This window comes from Chelonia mydas, chromosome 2 (genome assembly GCF_015237465.2).
Source record: "Chelonia mydas isolate rCheMyd1 chromosome 2, rCheMyd1.pri.v2, whole genome shotgun sequence".
Taxonomy (NCBI): Eukaryota; Metazoa; Chordata; order Testudines; family Cheloniidae; genus Chelonia; species Chelonia mydas.
The window spans coordinates 66,510,146-66,531,377 of NC_057850.1; the positions used below are offsets into that span (position 1 = coordinate 66,510,146).

Consider the following 21,232-nt stretch of genomic DNA (forward strand, 5'->3'; position numbering starts at 1 on the left):
TACATGAAGGTGAACAAAGGAACCAGCGTTGATTTAGTCTTTCTGGAATTTGTTCCTGTGACATCCTGGGGTTCAACCCAGACTAGGAAGGGGTTTTGCCACTGTCTGCTGTGGAACCCTGGGTGCCTCTGTGCTGCACAGCTTTGGTTCAGAGCCCTGACACCAGCAGTGTGCACACAGCACAATGGCCTCACCCCAACTTCCACCAGCTTGCAGGGTGACACCAACACCCTCCCAGTCCTGAGTTCTCTCCTGGGTTCAGAACCACTGCCTTACATGACATCTTTTTAGATATAGATGATGACAACAGTGTGGCATGTGTAGTGAGTATGTTGGGCCTGACAAGAGTTGCAGATACAGAGTAGTGAACACAAATGGGCTTGTGTGTCACAGTCCCTATGATCTTGCTTCTGAGAGAGAAGCAACATTTGGCTCAGACATTCCTTCAGAAAAATAAATGGATGGCAATCCCCTGCCCTGAAAGAAGCTGGATTTGTTGTCTTCTCTCCCCAACAAGGTCCCCTTGGGATCTTTCAGGGAAGATACTGGTATTCAAGAATCAACTCGTCAGAGATTCTACCCCTTTCTACTGTACGGGGGCCACATGGGTCTGCGTTTCCCCTAGAGGCCTCAGTTAGGTATATCAATAGAGATCCTGGAGGTCTGATATAGAAGTGGTAGCAAGGAGAGGGAGCTGGGCCCAAAGGCCCCTTACCAGACTTCCTGGCATTGGCAGTGTCCCATGGGGTGTCCAGTGCCCTCCATCTACAGCCTGAGGGAAGGGGGAGTAGATAGCTGAGCTCCACAGAATGTGGCTGCTGATGTGGTCTATAGGGACTCAGGTGCAACCTTCCATCTGGCACACTGCCCTTCTAGATTCTCTCCCCTCAGAGATGGGTGAGGGGGGTTGTTTGCCCTGGAACCAGTTCATTTCCAATCCTGCTTGCCTCTTTCCCTTCCCAGGGCAGGAGGCCAAGCCAACCCTACCTGGCTTGGGACCACATTCTGCCCACAGAGCCAGCTGAGCTCCCCAATGAGACATTCAATAAGAGGGAGTAAGACACAGACCTTTCCTTGTGCTTATGGCTTTTCTCTCTGAAGCCTGCAGGGGCCACAGCCACTGCAAACACCTCAGAAGGGGAAGCCGAGTTAGAGGACAGTTTTCCCAGAAGGCAAACGCAGCCCTGGGACACGACTGGGAATCAGACACATCGAGTCACACTGTTAGTTAGAAATTTGAAATAAAGTTTCAAATTTCCTTCAGAAAGGTTCCGCAGCAGTGAGGGCTGGGTGAACAACTGGCCACTGGGAAGGCAAATAGACTGGAGGGAATTTCAGGGGGAAGGCCATTTCCCTGCTGCCAGCGACTGACAAGTCTGGTCCTGCCCACAAGCCGCAGGCAGGCTGAAGTACCCCTTGTAACAGGTCTGTGGACCCTAGGGTGATGAATAGTGACCACATAAATGTTTTCCAGCTGAACTGAGAGCTGCTTAACTCTGACTTTGGTAAGTCTTTGGTAGGTTTTCCCATACAGTAGCTTATTCTGTGTAATTATTTAAGCATGGACCATAGATCTTTATAAACTCTTTATTTTTTCAGAGAAACTGCATTTTCATTATTTGTTTCCGGAATTAGTTTGTACTAAGTACTAGATCTCTCTCAATTTGTTTTGAATATTCTGCAGGGCTGGAAAATTGATAAACACTAAAAATACCTTTTATAAAATATAATTTAGGTTCTGCGTGCATATTTGAACAGAGCCTTGAACTCCTCTTAGACTGGTATTGTGACATGTATTATTCTGAAGGCAGCTTTCCCTAGATTTACAATAAGATCTTTGGTAATGAAAACTACTAAAGTTTCATTTTGTTATTTTAATTAAAGAAATACATCAATGTCGAAAATCTTATTATAAAAGTATTTTATTGACATATTTGCAATGAACAGGATGAAAACATATTTCTTTAAACAAAAAAAGGAAGGAGAAAAAAATTAAACAGAAGAAATTTAACTAAAGCCATCAATTAGAGACAAAGGGAAATCAAGTCTATATTATTAGGAAGTCTAGAACACCGTGATCCATTTCTTACTTAGGTATATATGCACTGAGTTCAGGATACATCTCGTCTGATTAGGTCACCAAAATAAACAGTTATTGTCTTCAGTTTGTTATTGAGAAAATTTTGTTCTATTTCAACTTGCCCTCCTGGTCCAGCCAAGGAAGCAACCTAAAAAGAATAAAAACAAATAGTCTACTCCCAGAAAAACAAGCAATTTCAAAACACATCTTTCATTCATCTCCACATAACCAAACATAATCAAAAGTGTTTTCTTTGCTACTATTAAAACGGGGATACACTTCTTGGTAACAGTGAAAAAATCCCTCCTTAAACATGTAAACAAACAAACAAAACAATGGCTGATTAGTGTCTATGTGCCATTTGTGCCTCTGAAAAATCTTCCTCCTTCATAGCTATTAAAACAGTAGGACTACATATGTGGAAAAATGCTTGCTATTGTTTCACACTTCAGTGTTATTTAAAAGTGGTTACCAGAAATGTTAATCCTGGGGTACAGGACCCTCAGTTTTGAGAGCATTGCAGTTCGCCCATCTCACTTGCAGCAAACAGCAACAGGAAGGCACCAAAATCCCGTAATTTTTGTAGATTATGAGAGCTAAATTTTAATCAAGGGAAAGGATGAAAGATTGCACGGGAGTTGACTGCTCAAGAAAAAATATGGGATGAGAAAAATGTGTCACAAAAAAACCCTTAACTAGACACTTTTTTTTTTTTTTTTAAGTCTCACACAATGTTTAGAATAAAACAGTTAGCAAATTAACTGCTGCTAAATGTTCCAGATAGAAATCCTGGCCCCACTGAAGTCAATGGCAAAACGTCTACTGAATCTACTGATGTTCAGTTACTATGCTTTGAACATCCTTAATGCTCCACTAATTTTAAAGCAATATTTACAGGACACTTAGCAAAGAGAACTTGTTGCAGCAGGTGCTCTCATTCTATGACTATAGCATTCAGTAATTGTGTTCTTCCTACTTAATATTTACAGTGTGCCGAGTGTGAACAATAGGAAATACTTGTTTATTACAGCTGTACCTGGGATGGACTACCACAAGAAGGAAAGAAAAAATATAGGGAACATAACTGAAAATGTATCTTTAAAGAAAAAAAGAAAAGGTACCCTTGAAGACCCTGATCTGGCAATGTGCACGGGCAGGCAGTTGTGTGGATGCAGGGCCTCCTTGATTTCAATGTGCTTCCACACATGTTTTGCAGTCTGTCTGCAGCTGTTAAACGACTGGGTGGCACCCAATCTGATACACTTTGTTGTCTTTGCATCAGTTTTGCATTCAAATTGCTCCCAAGAAAGCAAACGTACAAAGTGATTCTATGCTGACTAAAATTTTAAGGTCATGAACTACAAGCCTGCAGTAGATTTTAACTGACCTTTAGACCAAGAAGTCCATGGCAGCAGCTGCTAAAATGCAAAGTTAAGTATGCACCGTTACCTCTTCTAAACTCCTTTGAGACTTATACATGAGTTTATATTTAAACATGCTGAACTTCCTCTTATTTTTGTATTAGTAAAAAAACAGCTACTGTAATAGAAATAACATTAATTTAAATTCTACTTTGAACTTTTTTATGGAAATCAATAATTATCACATATTAATCTGAAACACATTTATTTTCTTTCTTACAGCAGCAGATAAAAACAAAAGCCTTAAAAGCTTTTTCATCCCACAGTTTAATGTTAATAAGAAAAAACACTGTTCTTGTCAAAATGCAACCGAATACTTAAGGCAAAAAAACAGAAGCTGACTGAGGTATTTATAAATAGCACAAGAATCTGAATTTGGCAAGTGGTCAGGAATGTTAAATGTTCTGACTTATTTTTTCTTACTTGAAATTTTAATGGCAAAGTTGTTAACATCTAAGGGCAAAACAAATTTAAGGATGTTAGTTTTGTGCTACTCTTCTTTAAGAATTCTGTTTAAGAAAAAGCAATAATCACCCCCTTCAAAATTGTTGGAATACATATGTTTTGTAATTAGATTTGTTTAAGTTATTACGTCAATATTTTGGATGAGACTACTCAGTATGAGAGCAGGTACTACACAATGCCAGCAAAAAGGCATTTCAATATAAATTTCAGCACACTAGGAATAGAATTTGCAGCATGAAATGTTTGTGTGCATGACTAATGAATTCCTACTAAACAACAGAAGCATTTAATCAAAATGTCTGATAAAGATAAAGAATGGACTGATTTCCTTAATTTTTCCAGCTTCCTAATAAACCAAATGGAAACTACACAACTAAATAAAGAAAAATAAAATGTCGGACTTAGCTGAAATGCAGGACATAAGCGTTGAAGAAAGGCAACACGTACTGAAGCATATTTGAACAATTACAGTGTGTGTGTGGCTACTTATAGTTTCATAGTATTAGATCCAGGATGAGTATAGTTACAATTTCAGTCAATCACTAAAAATACTTTAAACAAAGTGTGACAAGGTTCCTTGAAGCCAATTAAATATACAAGTATAAGCAATATAGGGAAATTAAACAAAATGTAGTATAAAAGTCTCAAGATTCCAGATTGCCATGAACTACACAGGTTGCCTGCTCATCTACACTCTATGCTAATTCCTCAACCTTCTTTTTGTTGAGGGGAGGTCCAGAGAAACAAACAGAATTCAGTACAGAGGTGCTGCCGACTCATATGGAACAACCTGCGTGCAGGAAAAAAAATCTAAGAACATTTTCCAATTATGTTCAGGTACAAATTACTGGAGATCTAATTATGTACAAGATACTTGCTGGCAATTCTAAATCAGCAGGGTTCAATGAACCCTGACAGTTATAGGGGGGAAAAAAAAACCAAAAAACCCAGCATTACACAAGACTAACTACACACTAATTGACAAATGCTTTTAAAAACTGCAATCACTGCCTTCCTCAATCCCTATTCCCCCCTTGGTTATTTCAAAACATTCTGTTCTTTTGTCTCCCATTATTCTTAGTAATATCAACATGCACCTCCAATGATTCTTAATAAAATTATTTTAAAAACAAAACAATTTTTTGACATTTCTCCTTTCTACTCTAGTTACATTTTAAATATAATATAATGGAATGTGAAAAAGGAAATATGAGCAGGAAAGTAGATCTGGATAGCTACATTATCTTAGATAATGATTAAAAAGTATGGCTCTTTTTAGGTTAGCAATTAAGGTAATGTGCAAACTTACTATATATGCTGAGAGTACACGATCCAGCATGGAATGTTTCTCTGTCCTCCTCTTTTTCTCGTACTTTCTTCAGACCTAAATTCCTTAAAGCAGCTAATCTAGGCATCAATTTCCTCCACTAGCTGGACTTACGATGCATAGACTCCCCTAAAATGCCCAACTTCTTTGATTGCTCACACTGCCATTTTACAACAATCTTACAACAGTGCTATGGCAGCCATGTCACTTTATACAATATGTAGATAGCAAATTAAAATTAATATTCTAACAACCTAGAAACTAACAAAAATCCTAACCTGCTAAGGAAAGTTAATATTCTTTAACTGCTTTGGGCTTTACACAGAACACAAACAAGTTCCAATTACTCACCATCCTTGCAGGGAGCATTTTTCATGTAAATACTTTAAAGACCCAATGAAGAATAACAACAATGTATGAAAACCCCTCAAAACTCTGGTGTTATTTAAAAACTTAGATAAGCCCAAACCAAAATCTCAGATCCAAGCACCTTGAAATTTAGCAAGTTTGAAATCCAGAACTGATCCTGTGATTCTATTTTGTCTTGAGTCTTCATTAAATACTAGAGCACCTGAGTTTGTTTTATAGATGAGACACATTTTAAAAGCAAAGTACAGTAAGTATAGTTACCTGGCAAAATCTATGAATCTAAGTTCTTCTACTGTGCCAATCACAGCACATTCAAATTAACATAAGATCTCACTGTCTCTCATTCTCTGCCTTTAACTATTCAGAAGGGAAGTTATAAGAAATATTTCTCTATATAGGTCAGAGGGTCAGGCTTTGCTATGTCTTAGTCTTGGACCTTGTCTAAAAAGCATCGCTAACCAAAGGGGATCAGCAGCAGTTTTAAGGGCCAACTCACACAATGCTTCAGAGATAGAAATGCATGTCATACAACATCTGAAAGCTGGGTTAAATTACACAACATTCTTTTCTATGCCTTGTATGTCATGAGATAGACTATAATCAAATCTCATGCTTCAGGCTTCAGCTGGTTGTCTGCAGGGGTCAGGAAGGAATTTTTTTCTCCAATGCATAATTGGCTAGGTGTGTTCTGGGTTTACTTGTTCTCCCCTTCCTCTGAGGCATCAGAGATTGGCCACAGCTGAAGACAGGACACCATTTGGATGGACCAGTGCTCTTGAGGTGGTTCAGAAATTCCTCTTTCTAGATGCCTGGATGGTGCGTCTTGCTCACATACTGATTGCCAGATTTAGGTTGGGAAGGACTAGCAGGGCCCTTGGGAGTTTCTCCTCCTTCCCTTGCATTGTGGAGTGAGGTTGGCCGCTGGGATCATGCAGACATATCTCACCTAATCAATTTCCTGTCATTACAGGGGCCTCAAGCATTGGTGATACTTTAGTCTGTCCTGTTCTCTGCCAGTTTAGTATCCTGAGGACTGAAATGCCTTATTCTAAGAAAAGCCCTTGGGCTTAATATAGGGGTATATGGAGGAAATATAATAGCTTGTGATATACCGGGTGGTCATACAAAAGATCTGACGGTCCTTTCTCGACTTAAACTCTATGGAAAAATATTCTATGAAAAAATGCAGTGGGTGCATGCCTAGAATTTGATATTTCATGCTTTAGACGTTAATGTTGCCATGGAAAATGTGGACTGAAATGTTGTGGACAGCTACAGTCTTGGCTTATGTTTGTAAAAGAAATCCTGCTTTCACTGCATGTCTAATGAAACAGAATTGGATTTTATTTTGCACAAGACTTTAGCTGATATCCCTGGGCAGTTTGCCTAAATCTTTTCCTTAAATTCAGAGGGAACTCCTGTGCAGCCACTGAGTAATAACTTATCTGCAGCCATTTTATAAACCATCATCCTGACAATTTTTGTCATGCTGTTCTGGTTATTATTCCAAACATGAATATTTTGTTGGGTCTGTCAGCTTTACATAATTATGATTTATTTGGCCAACAAGTCAGCAATTAATAGCTCCCCTTCCAGTAAAGTCTCTTGTGTTCATTTTTCCTCACCTTATCCAATTGCTTGTGACGTTTAATACTTTTTATAAAGCAGAGTTAAAGAGAAATGAGATTTGCTTAAGTGCTAAAAGCTAAAGCACAAGAAAGTCATTAGATGTTACCCAAAAAAACAAAAGTAGCACTGCTCCTTTTCTTCTATAATAGTAAACTAAAATGCTGTACAAAAAAAAAAAAAGTCAGCTGAAGAGAATAAATTTTGATGAATGTTTTTGTGGCAACTAACAGGAAAAGAACTTTCTCCTTAATAAAAAAAATTACGTTTCAGTTTATGGAAGCCAAAGTTCTGTTAAAATTGCACTGGGAAGCCACTGATACAGACATTAAAATAGGCTCTCTTCATGCTTAAAAGCAAAAGTCCACCCTCCTCTTGATGAATATTTTACACCACTGTTCTTTAGTTACTTCAGTATTTACTGATAAACTGCTGGTGCAAATATCTTACAATGTAAATAGTGAATAGCAAGTTAAGAAGCTTCAGAAGATCTTTAGTGAACAATATGAATCATCAGCACAAAGGCAACATACGAGAAACCCTTCAGAACCCCAGGAAAGAGTGACATTCTGGCCTTACAATTTAACATAGAAGCATTTTCCCTCTGAAACCACACGTTTACTCGATTTACATAGATATTTGTCTGTCTGGAACCCACTTTGATTCTCAAATAAGTTTTTACTAGTTTCCTTTTTGTTTGAACAATATTAAGATATTTTATTTGTAGAGTTACTGGAAAGGTTTTAACAATACCACTATATCCTGTATTGCCTCGTCTTAACATATCAAATAGAAGCTCAATACTATCTTGATTGATTTGGCTTATTAGGATAACAACATAAAGGTGAAAGACCTCGTCTGAAAATTTGTGCAAAGCACCCTGCTGCTTTTGCAAGAGAACAAGCCACCTGATTTTATTTTTTCAAACCAAATGGTCAACCTACTTTGGTCAATGCAGTGAGAGTGTAGACTCTGCACTATTCGAAGCAGTGCACTCTAAAGCCAGTTAACACTGACTTGGTGGTGTGACAGAGTGCTGAGATGTGACAGGTGGGTCAGCACTCTGATCACTGTAGCCTGAATTGGTTCCCCCAGTAATTGCTGATTGCATAATTAGCTAATCAGAAAGAGAGCTAGGGAGGTAAGGAACTAATTAGACCTCAACAATTAGACCTGAACAACCTGATAAAAGCCAAGAAGGAAGTGTTATGTGGGAGGAGGAGGACATGACTAGCTGAATCTAGAATGAAGGCACTCCTTAGAGAGAGGGAGACCTCCTGTCCTTTTAGGGCCCTAGCAAAGAAGGGCTGAAAGAAACAGAGGTTAAAACTGTGATGTTGCACTGTACTGGGGCTGTTGAATGGGTTTAGAATAAAATGCAGCCTACATACAAGAAGAAAGTGGGTCAGTTTCTGGGGCATCAGGACAGAGCGTGGCCCTGTCACAGACGGGCAAAACCCACTTATCCCATTATTCCCTTCTAGACTACATGTTTTTTTCTGAAGATGGTGAAAGCTGCAGAGATGTTAAGGCAAACTACAGAGGGAGCAAGACCACAGAAGGAATGGGAGGGCACTAGGAGTTGCCAAGGAAGTAAGGAATTACAAACAGATGTGTAAAATATCTGGATAAACTAGCTTTCTATACAGCTTAAAAGATAGAAAGTTACACAAAGTTAGTTGGGAAAATGGCTTTTGTGTGGAAAATCCATCTGTGGCTTAACCTTTACAGAGGAATATACTAAATCCTAACAGACGAATGCTGAGAAAACTTATCTTCTAACTACCAACTAAACAGCTCTAATAGAGAGCTTTGTGAAACAATGTAATGATTTAACATAAATCAGCATTCGTACACTGCTTTGAGGCTACCTTCACCCTCACCTTTCGTAACAAAGAAGGGCAAAATGGGAAATCATTATTACTGATGCTTTCTGAAAAGAATCCTGCTCCTTCTCCCACCCCTGTAACATTTTCATGTTGAAAAGAATCAGTGCCGATTACTTTAGACGGCCAATGAAAGTTTGCTTGTTGGGAATAACAAGGGTGCTTTCATGGTTGTTAACCCAGAATTGTCATTAGTCTTGACAGTTACAGATTGCAATCACCTTTGCTGAAATAATACAGAGTTGGCTGAATAAAATCCAGTGATAGGGAGACAATTTACAGCAGGTTAATTATTGTATGCTGAGACCAAGATTTTCCAAAGGGACTAGTGATTTTGGGTACCCAATTTGAAACACCTTAAAGCAGTGGTTCTCAAATGCCCCCCTTCTTTGTGTCTGTAATAGTTTATCCCCCCACCATGTAAGTACATATACAGATAAAACAAAAAATCAACATGCAACTCTCACTAAATATTAAAAACAGTAAGGCATTAATTCAAACAGTGCCAATCATCCATTGTAATAAGAGGAAAAGCAAAACTATGATTGCCGTTGATACTTACGATTAAATGTTCACACTACATCCTAGCAAATGGCTTAACATATAGATGGCAATAACTTTGTATAATGCTGTGCAAGCTTAACACAAATCCATCAAAATGCATAGCCCATCTAGAGTCAAATGCACAGCACCATCTAAGGACCTGATATGTTTGGACGAATCAGCTTAGGTAATTATTCATTGCTTTGGGTAAAATGTGCACCGTACGTCCCCCCCCCCCCCCAACACTTCTCACGCCCCTGCCCCCAGAATATATTCCGCTCCACCCCTGGCGGGACACAGTTGGAGAACATTTGCCTTAAAGGGACCCAATTTTCAGAAGGCGGATGCTTAGCACTTTCTGAAAATCAGATTTCAAGATCTCAAGCTGAGCACCCAAAAACGGAGGCTGCCAAAAATAAATACTCTTATAAAACTTGACACAATTGTTTTTAACCTGTGAAAATTGTTTACTGGACTAAGGGCACTTTGTAACAGTTGTTTTTAATTGTTTTATAATTGCATGCCCTATTTACAGAACTGAAAACAGACCGTGTTAAGAAATAAGGACAATTCATGGTAACATATATTATAAACTGTCTTTTTGCTAAAAGGAAAAAAATGTTTTTTCTAAAGTAAATATTCATTCATAACTACTGACCTTGTTGTGATTTCATTATTTTTAAAATTAAAAATAGGATATTCAAATGCTCAGAATACAGTATCATGGAAGCTAATTAACCAGGGTCAGAGTGGCTAGTGATAATCCAAATTTCACAAGTTTCTTGGTAATTAGCCTCTATCAAGATTGGGTAGGCTGGTAAAAAAAATCATTAAGTAAGTTGATACTTGAATTGGAAAACCAACTGTGGATGATTTGCACTAGGTGTTCTCCCATTGTTTTATTAAGCTATTCCAATTCGCTTTCTTTTTGCCAGGTTAAAAATCCTACAGTTTTAATCAGAGGCGTCACATGCAGAATCTCAACAGAACATATCAGGAGGGCGTTTTTTTAAATGAATTATACAAAGTTCTATATTAATATGCATAATCAGGAATCTGTTTGTCAAAAAAAAATTAACAATGCAGACAAAAAAAGAAGATTCTGGTACAGACATACTTGCGGACAGATATTTTGAAATAAATTACCAAAATAATTGTAACTGGCATAATTATATTGTGTTATTTTCACAAATACAATATGCAGAATTTTCAAATATAGTGTGCAGAATTTTAAATTTTTTGGCACAGAATTCCCCCTACAAGTACAATATGCTCAACAATATGCTCTTTCTCAGCAAGTATAAAAGGTTGCAACATTTCAAGAGAGAGTAGCAAAATCCCCTAAAGAAAAAACAAGCTATGAAAAGAGCCAGCACTACTACCTTAGGGGCAAGTTCTGCTCCCTGATCCTGATGGTTTTACTACTTGGTTTGAAAAAACATTGTAAGTGAACAAGTCACCAGAAGAAGTCAGTGGGGTTCTTCAACTATCTGAATGTTCACAGAGTTTCCACTGTGCTTGATTTTGGAAACTGTAAAACAAACAAAACAAATACCCTAAAGAGAACAAGGAAGTCTCTTTGAAGCTGTGACTCTAATCCTTTTCTTTAAACCTGTTTCTCCGGAAGAGTTTTTCCAGCTGAAATTTTGTGCTACGGTATGTAAACGTACAACTAGCAGCCAATTAAAGTGATCGCTCAATCCAAGTCTTGTTAAATCGTTTGATTGATAGTTTTGATACTTTTTAAAAAAAAAATCCAGAACTAGTATTTTCAAAGAGAAAATATACTCGGTGCATTAAAATCGTAATGCAAGGAGATTCAGCACCATGAAGTATGTCACACATACAGAGTGTAGGGCTGTCAAACAATTAAAAAATAAATCGCGATTAATCGCGCTGTTAAACAATAATAGAAATACCATTTATTTAAATATTTTTGGATGTTTTCTACATTTTCAAATATATTGATTTCAATTACCACACAGAATACAAAGTGTACAGTGCTCACTTTATACTTATTTCTGATTACAAGTATTTGCACTGTAAAAAAAACAAAAATAGTATTTTTCAAGTCACCTGTAGTGCAATCTCTTTATCATGAAAGTTAAAAACTTTAAAATGTAGAATTATGTACAAAAAAACCTGCATTCAAAAATAAAACAATGTAAAAAACTTTAGAGCCTACAAGTTCACTCAGTCCTACTTCTTGAAGTTCAGCCAATTGCTCAGACAAACAAGTTTGTTTACATTTGCAGGAGATAATGCTACCCACTTCTTGTTTACAATGTCTCCTGAAAGTGAGAACAGGCGTTCTCATGGCACTGTTGTAGCCGGCGTCGCAAGATATTTACGTGCCACATGCGCTAAAGATTCATATGTCCCTTCATGCTTCAACCACCATTCCTGGGAACATGCGTCCATGCTGTCCTACTCGATTACCATCCAAAGCAGTGCATACTGACGCATGTTCATTTTCATTATCTGAGTCAGATGCCATCAGCAGAAGACCGATTTTCTTTTTTGGTGGTTCAGGTTCTGTAGTTTCTACATTGGAGTGTTGTTCTTTTCAGACTTCTGAAAGCATGCTCCACACTTCATCCCTCTCAGATTTGGAAGATTGTTAAACCTTGGGTCGAGTGCTGTAGCTATCTTTAGAAATCTCACCTTGGTACCTTCTTTGTGTTTGTCAAATCTACAGTGACAGTGTTCTTAAAATGAACAACATGTTCTGGGTCATCATCCAAGACTGCTATAACATGAAATATATAGAATGCGGATAAAACAGAGCAGGGGACATACAATTGTCCCCGAAGAAGTTCAGTCACTTGTAGACTCTGAAGTTTTACATTGTTTTGGTTTTGAGTGCAGTTATGTAACAAAAAAAATTTAGATTTGTAAGTTGCACTTTCAGGACAAAGATATTGCACTACAGTACTTGTATGAACTGAAAAATAATATTTCTTTTATCATTTTTACAATGCAAATATTTGTAATCAAAAATAATATACTCTTTGATTTCAATTGCAACATAGAATACAATATATATAAAAGGCCAGAAAAACATCCAAATATTTAATAAATTTCAATTGGTATTCTACTGTTTAACAGTGCGATTAAAACTGCGATTAATTCTTTTGAGTTAATCGTATGAGTTAACTGCAATTAATCGACAGCCCTAAAAGAGTGCTTAAAAACAAGGAAATTAAGATTTATAATTAGCATAAATAGAATCTTTTTTAAAAAAAGTTAAAAACAGGTCTTTCATATTTTACTGGGGCTGTTCATCTTCAATTTGACCTAAAAATGCAACACATGAAAAATTATTCTTGTAACAAAAGATCACAATCATAGGCAGGCAAATTTGATGGGATTTAAAAAAAGCAAAACAGTTTCTTGTAAAAAGAAAAGGAGTACTTGTGGCACCTTAGAGACTAACAAATTTATTTGAGCATAAGCTTTCGTGAGCTACAGCTCACTTCATCGGATGCATTCAGTGGAAAATACAGTGGGGAGATTTATATATATAGAGAACATGAAACAATGGGTGTTACCATACACACTGTAACGAGAGTGATCACTTAAGGTGAGCTATTACCAGCAGGAGAGCGGGGGAGGGAACCTTTTGTAGTGATAATCAAGGTGGGCCATTTCTAGCAGTTGACAAGAACAGTCTGAGGAACAGTGGGGGTGGGGGTGGGGCGGAATAAACAAGGGGAAATAGTTTTACTTTGTGTAAAGACCCATCCACTCCCAGTCTCTATTCAAGCCTAAGTTAATTGTATCCAGTTTGCAAATTAATTCCAATTCAGCAGTCTCTCGTTGGAGTCTGTTTTTGAAGTTTTTTTGTTGAAGAATTGCCACTTTTAGGTCTGTAATCGAGTGACCAAAGAGACTGAAGTGTTCTCCAACTGGTTTTTGAATGTTATAATTCTTGATGTCTGATTTGTGTCCATTTATTCTTTTACATAGAGACTGTCCAGTTTGACCAATGTACATGGCAGAGGGGCATTGCTGGCACATGATGGCATATATCACATTGGCAGATGTGCAGGTGAACGAGCCTCTGATAGTGTGGCTGATGTTATTAGGCCCTATGATGGTGTCCCCTGAATAGATATGTGGACACAGTTGGCAAAGGGCTTTGTTGAAAGTATAGGTTCCTGGGTTAATGGTTCTGTTGTGTGGTGTGTGGTTGCTGGTGAGTATTTGCTTCAGGTTGGGGGGCTGTCTGTAAGCAAGGACTGGCCTGTCTCCCAAGATGTGTGAGAGTGATGGGTCGTCCTTCAGGATAGGTTGTAGATCCTTGATGATGCGTTGGAGAGGTTTTAGTTGGGGGCTGAAGGTGATGGCTAGTGGCGTTCTGTTATTTTCTTTGTTGGTCCTGTCCTGTAGTAGGTGACTTCTGGGTACTCTTCTGGCTCTGTCAATCTGTTTCTTCACTTCAGCAGGTGGGTACTGTAGTTGTAAGAATGCTTGATAGAGATCTTGTAGGTGTTTGTCTCTGTCTGAAGGGTTGGAGCAAATGCGGTTGTATCGTAGAGCTTGGCTGTAGACAATGGATCGTGTGGTGTGGTCTGGATGAAAGCTGGAGGCATGCAGGTAGGAATAGTGGTCAGTAGGTTTTTGGTATAGGGTGGGGTTTATGTGACCATCGCTTACTAGCACCGTAGTGTCCAGGAAGTGGATCTCTTGTGTGGACTGGTCCAGGCTGAGGTTGATGGTGGGATGGCAATTGTTGAAATCATGGTGCAATTCCTCAAGGACTTCTTTTCCATGGGTCCAGATGATAAAGATGTCGTCAATGTAGCGGCAGTACAGTAGAGGCATTAGGGGACGAGAGCTGAGGAAGCATCGCTCTAAGTCAGCCATAAAAATGTTGGCATACTGTGGGGCCATGCGGGTACCCATAGCAGTGCCGCTGATTTGAAGTTTCTTGTAAATTTCTTTAACACTTTTCCCCATGTTTTATTAATAATACTGCTCCCTCTAGAGACAGAAGAATTAACAGAAGAGAAACAATTTGATAAATTGCACCTTACCTAGGGCTAGTGTACTCCACTGTAGCGTGTCTGGGGAAGACACGCTATACCGATGGGAGAGTGGTCTCCTATCGGCATAATTAAGGCTATGATTTAGTCACAGGTGTTTTTAGTAAAAGTCATGGACATGTCATGGGCGATAAACAAAAATTCACAGCCCGTGACCTGTCCATGACTTTTACTAAAAACACCTGTGACTAAATCTTGGGGTGGAGTGGGCTGGGGGGCTGCTGCAGGGAGTGGGGCACCGCTGCGGGGGGGGAGGGCCAGTCGCACCAGCTGCCAGGGCCAGTGGACCACAGCTGCTCCAGCTGACTGGGGACTGCGGATGATCTGGCTACCCCAGGACTGCTGTCGGGGGCCGCTAGAGCAGTGGCTGGTGTGGCTGTGCCCTGGGATCAGCCAAACTGGCCCCTGCAAAAGTCATGGAGGTCTCAGAAAGTCATGGAATCCGTGACTTCCGCAACCTCCAGGACAAGACACGGAGCCCTAGGCATAATTACTCCACCTCAATGAGAGACGGAAGCGATCAGTGGGAAAGCATCTCCTGTCGACACAGCGCGGTGTGGATGCCGCTTTAAGTCCACTTACGTTGCTCAGAGGGGTGGCTTTTTCACACATCAACTTAAGCAATAGTGTAGACAAGCCCCAAATTTAAGGCAAAGGGTTTTACCAGTAAGGCCTACTCAGCACACAAAGGCAGTCCCATCGACACTAGACTCTAAGGGTTTGGGGTTTTTTTTTATTAAACACACAGCTAGTATAGAAAAGGAAAGTGTCAGTTTTACCTCAGTGTAGCTGGTCAAGATGAATCCTAGAAATGAGCCTGGAGTTCAACCTGACCAGCTAGAGCAAAATAAACTTACCACTTGCTTTATCTGTACTAGGATTTTCCAGCAACACGGCTATCTAGTTGTAAAAAGAAAAATACCCCTTTCCCCCCGTGTAGACATAGGAAAAGTTGCACCATGGTTACACCTGGTTTGTATTGGTTTAGGCTGCATTGGTAAGTTTACAGGTGCAAGCTATATAGGTTTAAAACTGGATACATCAGAAAAAGTATATTTGCCCAGGGGTTTGCACCTTTAACTAAATCAAATTTAACTAAAATCAGCTTAGTTCAATCAGTGCAATTTGTCTGTAGACAAGGCCCAAACACTTGACTATAGACTGGGGGAAAAGTGTATCAGCTCTTCCCTAAGGTTGACTATAGACACACAAAATGCTTTTGAAGGTGTAGTACACTGTCTAAACTAGGGGCTACGGCCCAGATTTTTAGAAGTATTTAGGCGCTGTGGCACTTAATGTTGCAACTCCTAAGTGATTTAGGAGCCTAGCTTCCATTCTCAAAAGAAATTTTGGCACCTAAATGCCTAAATTATTATTATAAAATAATATGAGAGCTACCAAATTAAAACCACACCTTTTTCTGACTCTGGAAAACACAAATCTTAAAAAAAAAAAAAAGTCTGTAAAGAATTTGTACGAATCAAACTTAGCTTTTTAAAGTTTTCTTTGCAAACCTAGAAGGTCAGACAATCTAGTCACCCAATATTGTTTAAAACGTCCAAATCAGAGTTTCCCCAACACAACTATTTGTTTTCCCCATCTTTATTCTCCTCAAAAGTAACATTTGACCATGGGCAGTGGGTATCGTAGGCAGGGCCCATAGCACTGTTGCCCAGCGCACCGGGACTAGGGCCTTGCCCCCTGTCCGCCCAGTGCTGGGGGCCGCGGTGGGGGTGCTTTGGGCTCCTGTGACACAGGGAAGGGCAGAAGAGAGGGGCAGATGGGGAGGGGCAGGGCATTGGGCACAAGGGAGGGGCTGGGGGCTAGCCTCCCCCAACAGTCGAGTCACTATCCGCCCATGCATTTCATCTTATTTCATTAATCTGCCTCTTTCAGCCTCCAGATCTTTTAATACTCTACAGTCTTGTGCATGGCTAACACGGCAGACAGTGTCAACGTGTGACAGTGCTAGGGCACTGAAGAACTGACCACTCTCATTCATCAAATGAGCGATCCTATGCAAAGATTCCCTTTGAGCTTTTTTGTACTTCCTCTCCTGCTTGTTTCATGCTGTGATACTGCTTATATTGGAAGTTTCTACCTGCCATCTACTAGGGCAGTAGGCTCCAAATAGCCATCTAGGGTAAGGACGTTTACTACATTGGCCAGCACATGGAGAAGATTTGATAAGGAGTATTAATTCTAGGTGCATATATGGAAGATAACCTTCCCAAATGGTAAGAGAGAGAAGTGACGCCTTTTCCATTTCTACAAATATAATGTCAAACATCTGTTCTTGCATTTTTCTCCTTTTTCTTTTTTGAACAGCAACAAGATTATGAAAGATTATCAAGGGATACAGTAGTATATATACACTAGTGCTTCCTAATTACAGATGTCACACAAATGGTCTTGATAGAATTCAATTTTTAAAAATAATTGACACATTATTTTTAGCTTTTATTGTTATCAATTTTAAATTTTCACAGCTGTGGGAAATTATGGGAGGGCAGACAATCAGGATAAGAATAATTATAGAATAACAACAGATGTTGAGATTCAAAAAGCTGAAGCTTTATAACGTAAAACACAAATTGTATATGTTGACATGATGATGACAAAGTAAATAGCCTTACATTAAACTAACTTCTCAAGCAGCATTTTTCTTACATTGCCTAAATTTTGATTATCAACAGAAATATCTCATCGGTTTGTATGCGTACAGTGAAATCGATGTTCATAGATATTTACCAGTAAAAACCTAATCCTTCCAAGCCTTCACATAAAACAAGCACTAAATTAAAGATTAATGGCAGACTAAATTTAAAAATGAATAAAAAGAAACACTTTAGGCTGCACACTATGAATTCCACACAGAATGAACATCACAGGTTGCAGAGCCAGATATTGTAGGTGGAACCAAAAAGGGGATGAATAGTTATATGGCCAATAACAATGTCTTGTAATTGCTCATCGTAATATAGAGGTAATAAAATCTTATAATTCAGGGTGTAACTGACCTCCATTGGGATCATTTAGGAATTGCCCTGCCATATACAACATAGCACAAATTGGCTTGGTACATTATGGATTTTTCCACCCCCGCCCAGTTAATAAATAAAATTAGAAATTGGCTGCTCCTGTAGGCAAGATACCAGACTTGAAGGACCAATGGCCTGATCCTGTATGATAAATCTCATTAGAAGTTCTCTGGGGGATGGGACTGCCTATTCTACTTCTTTTGCTTTTTTGTGTTTTGCCACCTTGTACACTCCAGCACTAAACAAACGTAATGTTATTTAAGTAATAGTGAGGGGAAGAAGGAATGAAAACTAAAAATAATTTGTTTGTCTTCTTATATCCTGAACAAAACATTCTAAAAACCCTGCTGTTTATAAACTGGGATGGGCACAATTTTTCCGGAATAATCCTTCTGCATTAGTACTTACTCTGATAATGTATGGAATATGGGTGACCATTTATATTATTGAGTATCAGGGGATAGCTGTGTTAGTCTGTATCCACAAAAACAACAAGGAGTCCGGTGGCACCTTAAAGACTACAGATTTATTTGAGCATAAGCTTTTGTGGGTAAAAACCTCACTTCTTCAGATGCATGGAGTGAAAGTTACAGATGCAGACATAAATATACTGACACATGAAGAGAAGGGAGTTACCTCACAAGTGGAGAGCCAGTGCTGATAGGGCCAATTCGATCAGGCTGGATGTAGTCCACTTCCAACAACAGATGAGGAGGTGTCAATTTCAGAAGAGGCAAAGCTGCTTCTGTAATGAGCCAGCCACTCCCAGTCGCTATTCAAGCCCAAATTAATGGTGTTAAATTTGCAAATGAATTTTAGTTCTGCTGTTTCTCTTTGAAGTCTGTTTCTGAAACAGTAAGCTATCTGAGACAGTAAACTATCTAAACTCCTACACACCACAGGGGCCTACACAACTGAGGGGGCCACAGGGGGCTACCCTCAGCTCACCTAACAATATTGTTAATCTATCCAACCACACACTTAGCCCAGCGGAAGAGTCTGTCCCATCTCGGGGACTCTCTTTCTGCCCCACCACCCCACAAACATGATACAATTCTGCTGTGATCTGGAAGCCTACTTTCGTTGTCTCCGACTTAAGGAATATTTTCAACACACCACTGACCAATGCACTGACCCACAGGAACCCTCCTACCAACACTACAAGAAGAATTCTGCGTGGACTCCTCCGGATGGTCGAAATGACAGACTGGACTTCTACATACAGTGCTTTTGCAGACATGTACAGGCTGAAATTGTGAACAGCCAGCACCATTTGCCCCATAACCTCAGCCGTACAGAACACAACGCCATCCATAGCCTCAGAAACAACTCTGATATTATAATAAAAGGGCTGACAAAGGAAGTGCTGTAGTCATCATGAACAGGTCGGATTATGAACAGGAGGCTGCCAGGCAACTCTTCAACACCACATTCTACAGGCCACTATCCTCTGACCACACTGAGGAGTACCAAAAGAAACTATACCATCTGCTCAAGAAACTCCCTGCTACAGCACGGGAACAAATCTACACGGATACAGCCCTAGAGCCCCGACCAGGGGTATTTTATCTGCTACCCAAGATCCATAAACCTGGAAACCCTGGACCTCCCATCATTTCAGGCATCGGCACTCTTACAGCAGGATTATCTAACTATTTGGACTCTCTTCTCAGACCTTACGCTACCAGCACTCTTAGCTATCTTCAAGACATCACCAATTTTCTGAGGAAACTACAATGCATTGGTGATATTTCTGAAAACACCATCCTGGCCCCCATGGATGTAGAAGCTCCTTATACCAATATTCCACATGAGGATGGACTACAAGCTGTCAAGAACAGTATCCCTGATGAGGCCACGGCACACCTGGCGGCTGAGCTTTGTGACTTTGTCCTCACCCACAACCATTTCAGATTTCGGGACAACTTATACCTTCAAGTCAGTGGCACTGCTATGGGTACCCGCATGGCCCCACAGTATGCCAACATCTTTATGGCTGACTTAGAGCAACGCTTCCTCAGCTCTCGTCCCCTAGCGCCCCTCCTCTACTTCTGCTCCATTAATGACATCTTCATCATACGGACCCACGGGAAGGAGGCCCTTGAAGAATTCCACCTAGATTTCAACAATTTCCATCCCACCATCAACCTCAGCCTAGACCAATCCACACAAGAGATCCACTTCCTGGACACTACAGTGCAAATAAGTGATGGTCACATAAACACCACCCTATACCGGAAACCTACTGACCGCTATACTTACCTACATGCTTCCAGCTTCCATCCAGGACACCTCACACGATCCATTGTCTACAGCCAACCTCTAAGATACAACCGCATTTGCTCCAATCCCTCAGACAGAGACAAACACCTACAAGATCTTTATCAAGCATTCTTAAACTACAATACCCACCTGGGGAAGTGAGGAAACAGACTGACAGAGCAAGACGGGTACCCAGAAGTCACCTACTACAGGACAGGCCCCACAAGGAAAACAACAGAACACTACTGGCCATCACGTACAGTCCCCAGCTAAAACTTCTCCAGCACATTATCAACTATCTACAACCTATCCCTCACTCTCACAGACCTTGGGAGACAGGCCAGTCCTCGCTTACAGACAGCCCCCCAACCTGAAGCAAATACTCACCAGCAACTACACACCACACCACACCACAGAAACACTAACCCAGGAACCAATCCCTGTAGCAAACCTTTTTGCCTACTCTGTCCCCATATCTACTCTAGTGACACCATCAGAGGACCCAACCACATCAGCCACACCATCAGAGGCTCATTCATCTGCATGTCTACTAATGTTATATATGCCATCATGTGCCAACAATGCCCCCCTGCCATGTACACTGGCCAAACCGGACAGTCCCTACATAAAAGAATAAATGGTCACAAATTGGACATCAGGAATGGTAACACACAAAAACCAGTGGGAGAATGCTTCAATCTTCCTGAACGTTCTATAACAGATTTGAAAGTAGCTATACTTGAACAAAAAAACTTCAGAAACAGACTTCAAAGAGAAACAGCAGAACTAGAATTCATTTGCAAATTTAACACCATTAATTTGGGCTTGAATAGGGACTGGGAGTGGCTGGCTCATTACCACACTTGTGAGGTAACTCCCTTCTCTTCATGTGTCAGTATATTTATGTCTGCATCTGTAACTTGCACTCCACGCATCTGAAGAAGTGAGGTTTTTACCCACAAAAGCTTATGCTCAAATAAATCTGTTAGTCTTTAAGGTGCCACCGGACTCCTTGTCATTTATGTTATTGATACTAATATTATAAAATTGCAATGAATCTTACAAGATATGCCATGTAAGGTATCAGTGGCAAAGTTATGATTTGCTAAGTATGATAATCTTGTTTATATGTATGTATGTATGTATGTATGTATGTATGTATCA

General features: G+C 39.7%; 1 protein-coding gene across 4 annotated transcripts in view; it reads right to left on the bottom strand.

Annotated features, from left to right (window-relative positions):
- Positions 1-1,904: 1,904 nt before the first annotated feature.
- The window catches only part of TGS1 (trimethylguanosine synthase 1), a 50,550-nt gene continuing 31,222 nt past the window's right edge, over positions 1,905-21,232 (bottom strand). For all 4 annotated transcript variants that reach the window (XM_037892601.2, XM_037892602.2, XM_037892604.2 and 1 more), the window contains one exon: positions 1,905-2,228. In XM_037892601.2, coding sequence (XP_037748529.1) covers positions 2,112-2,228 — 117 coding nt within the window. In that variant the 3' untranslated portion in view covers positions 1,905-2,111. The remainder of the gene's footprint in view (positions 2,229-21,232) is intronic.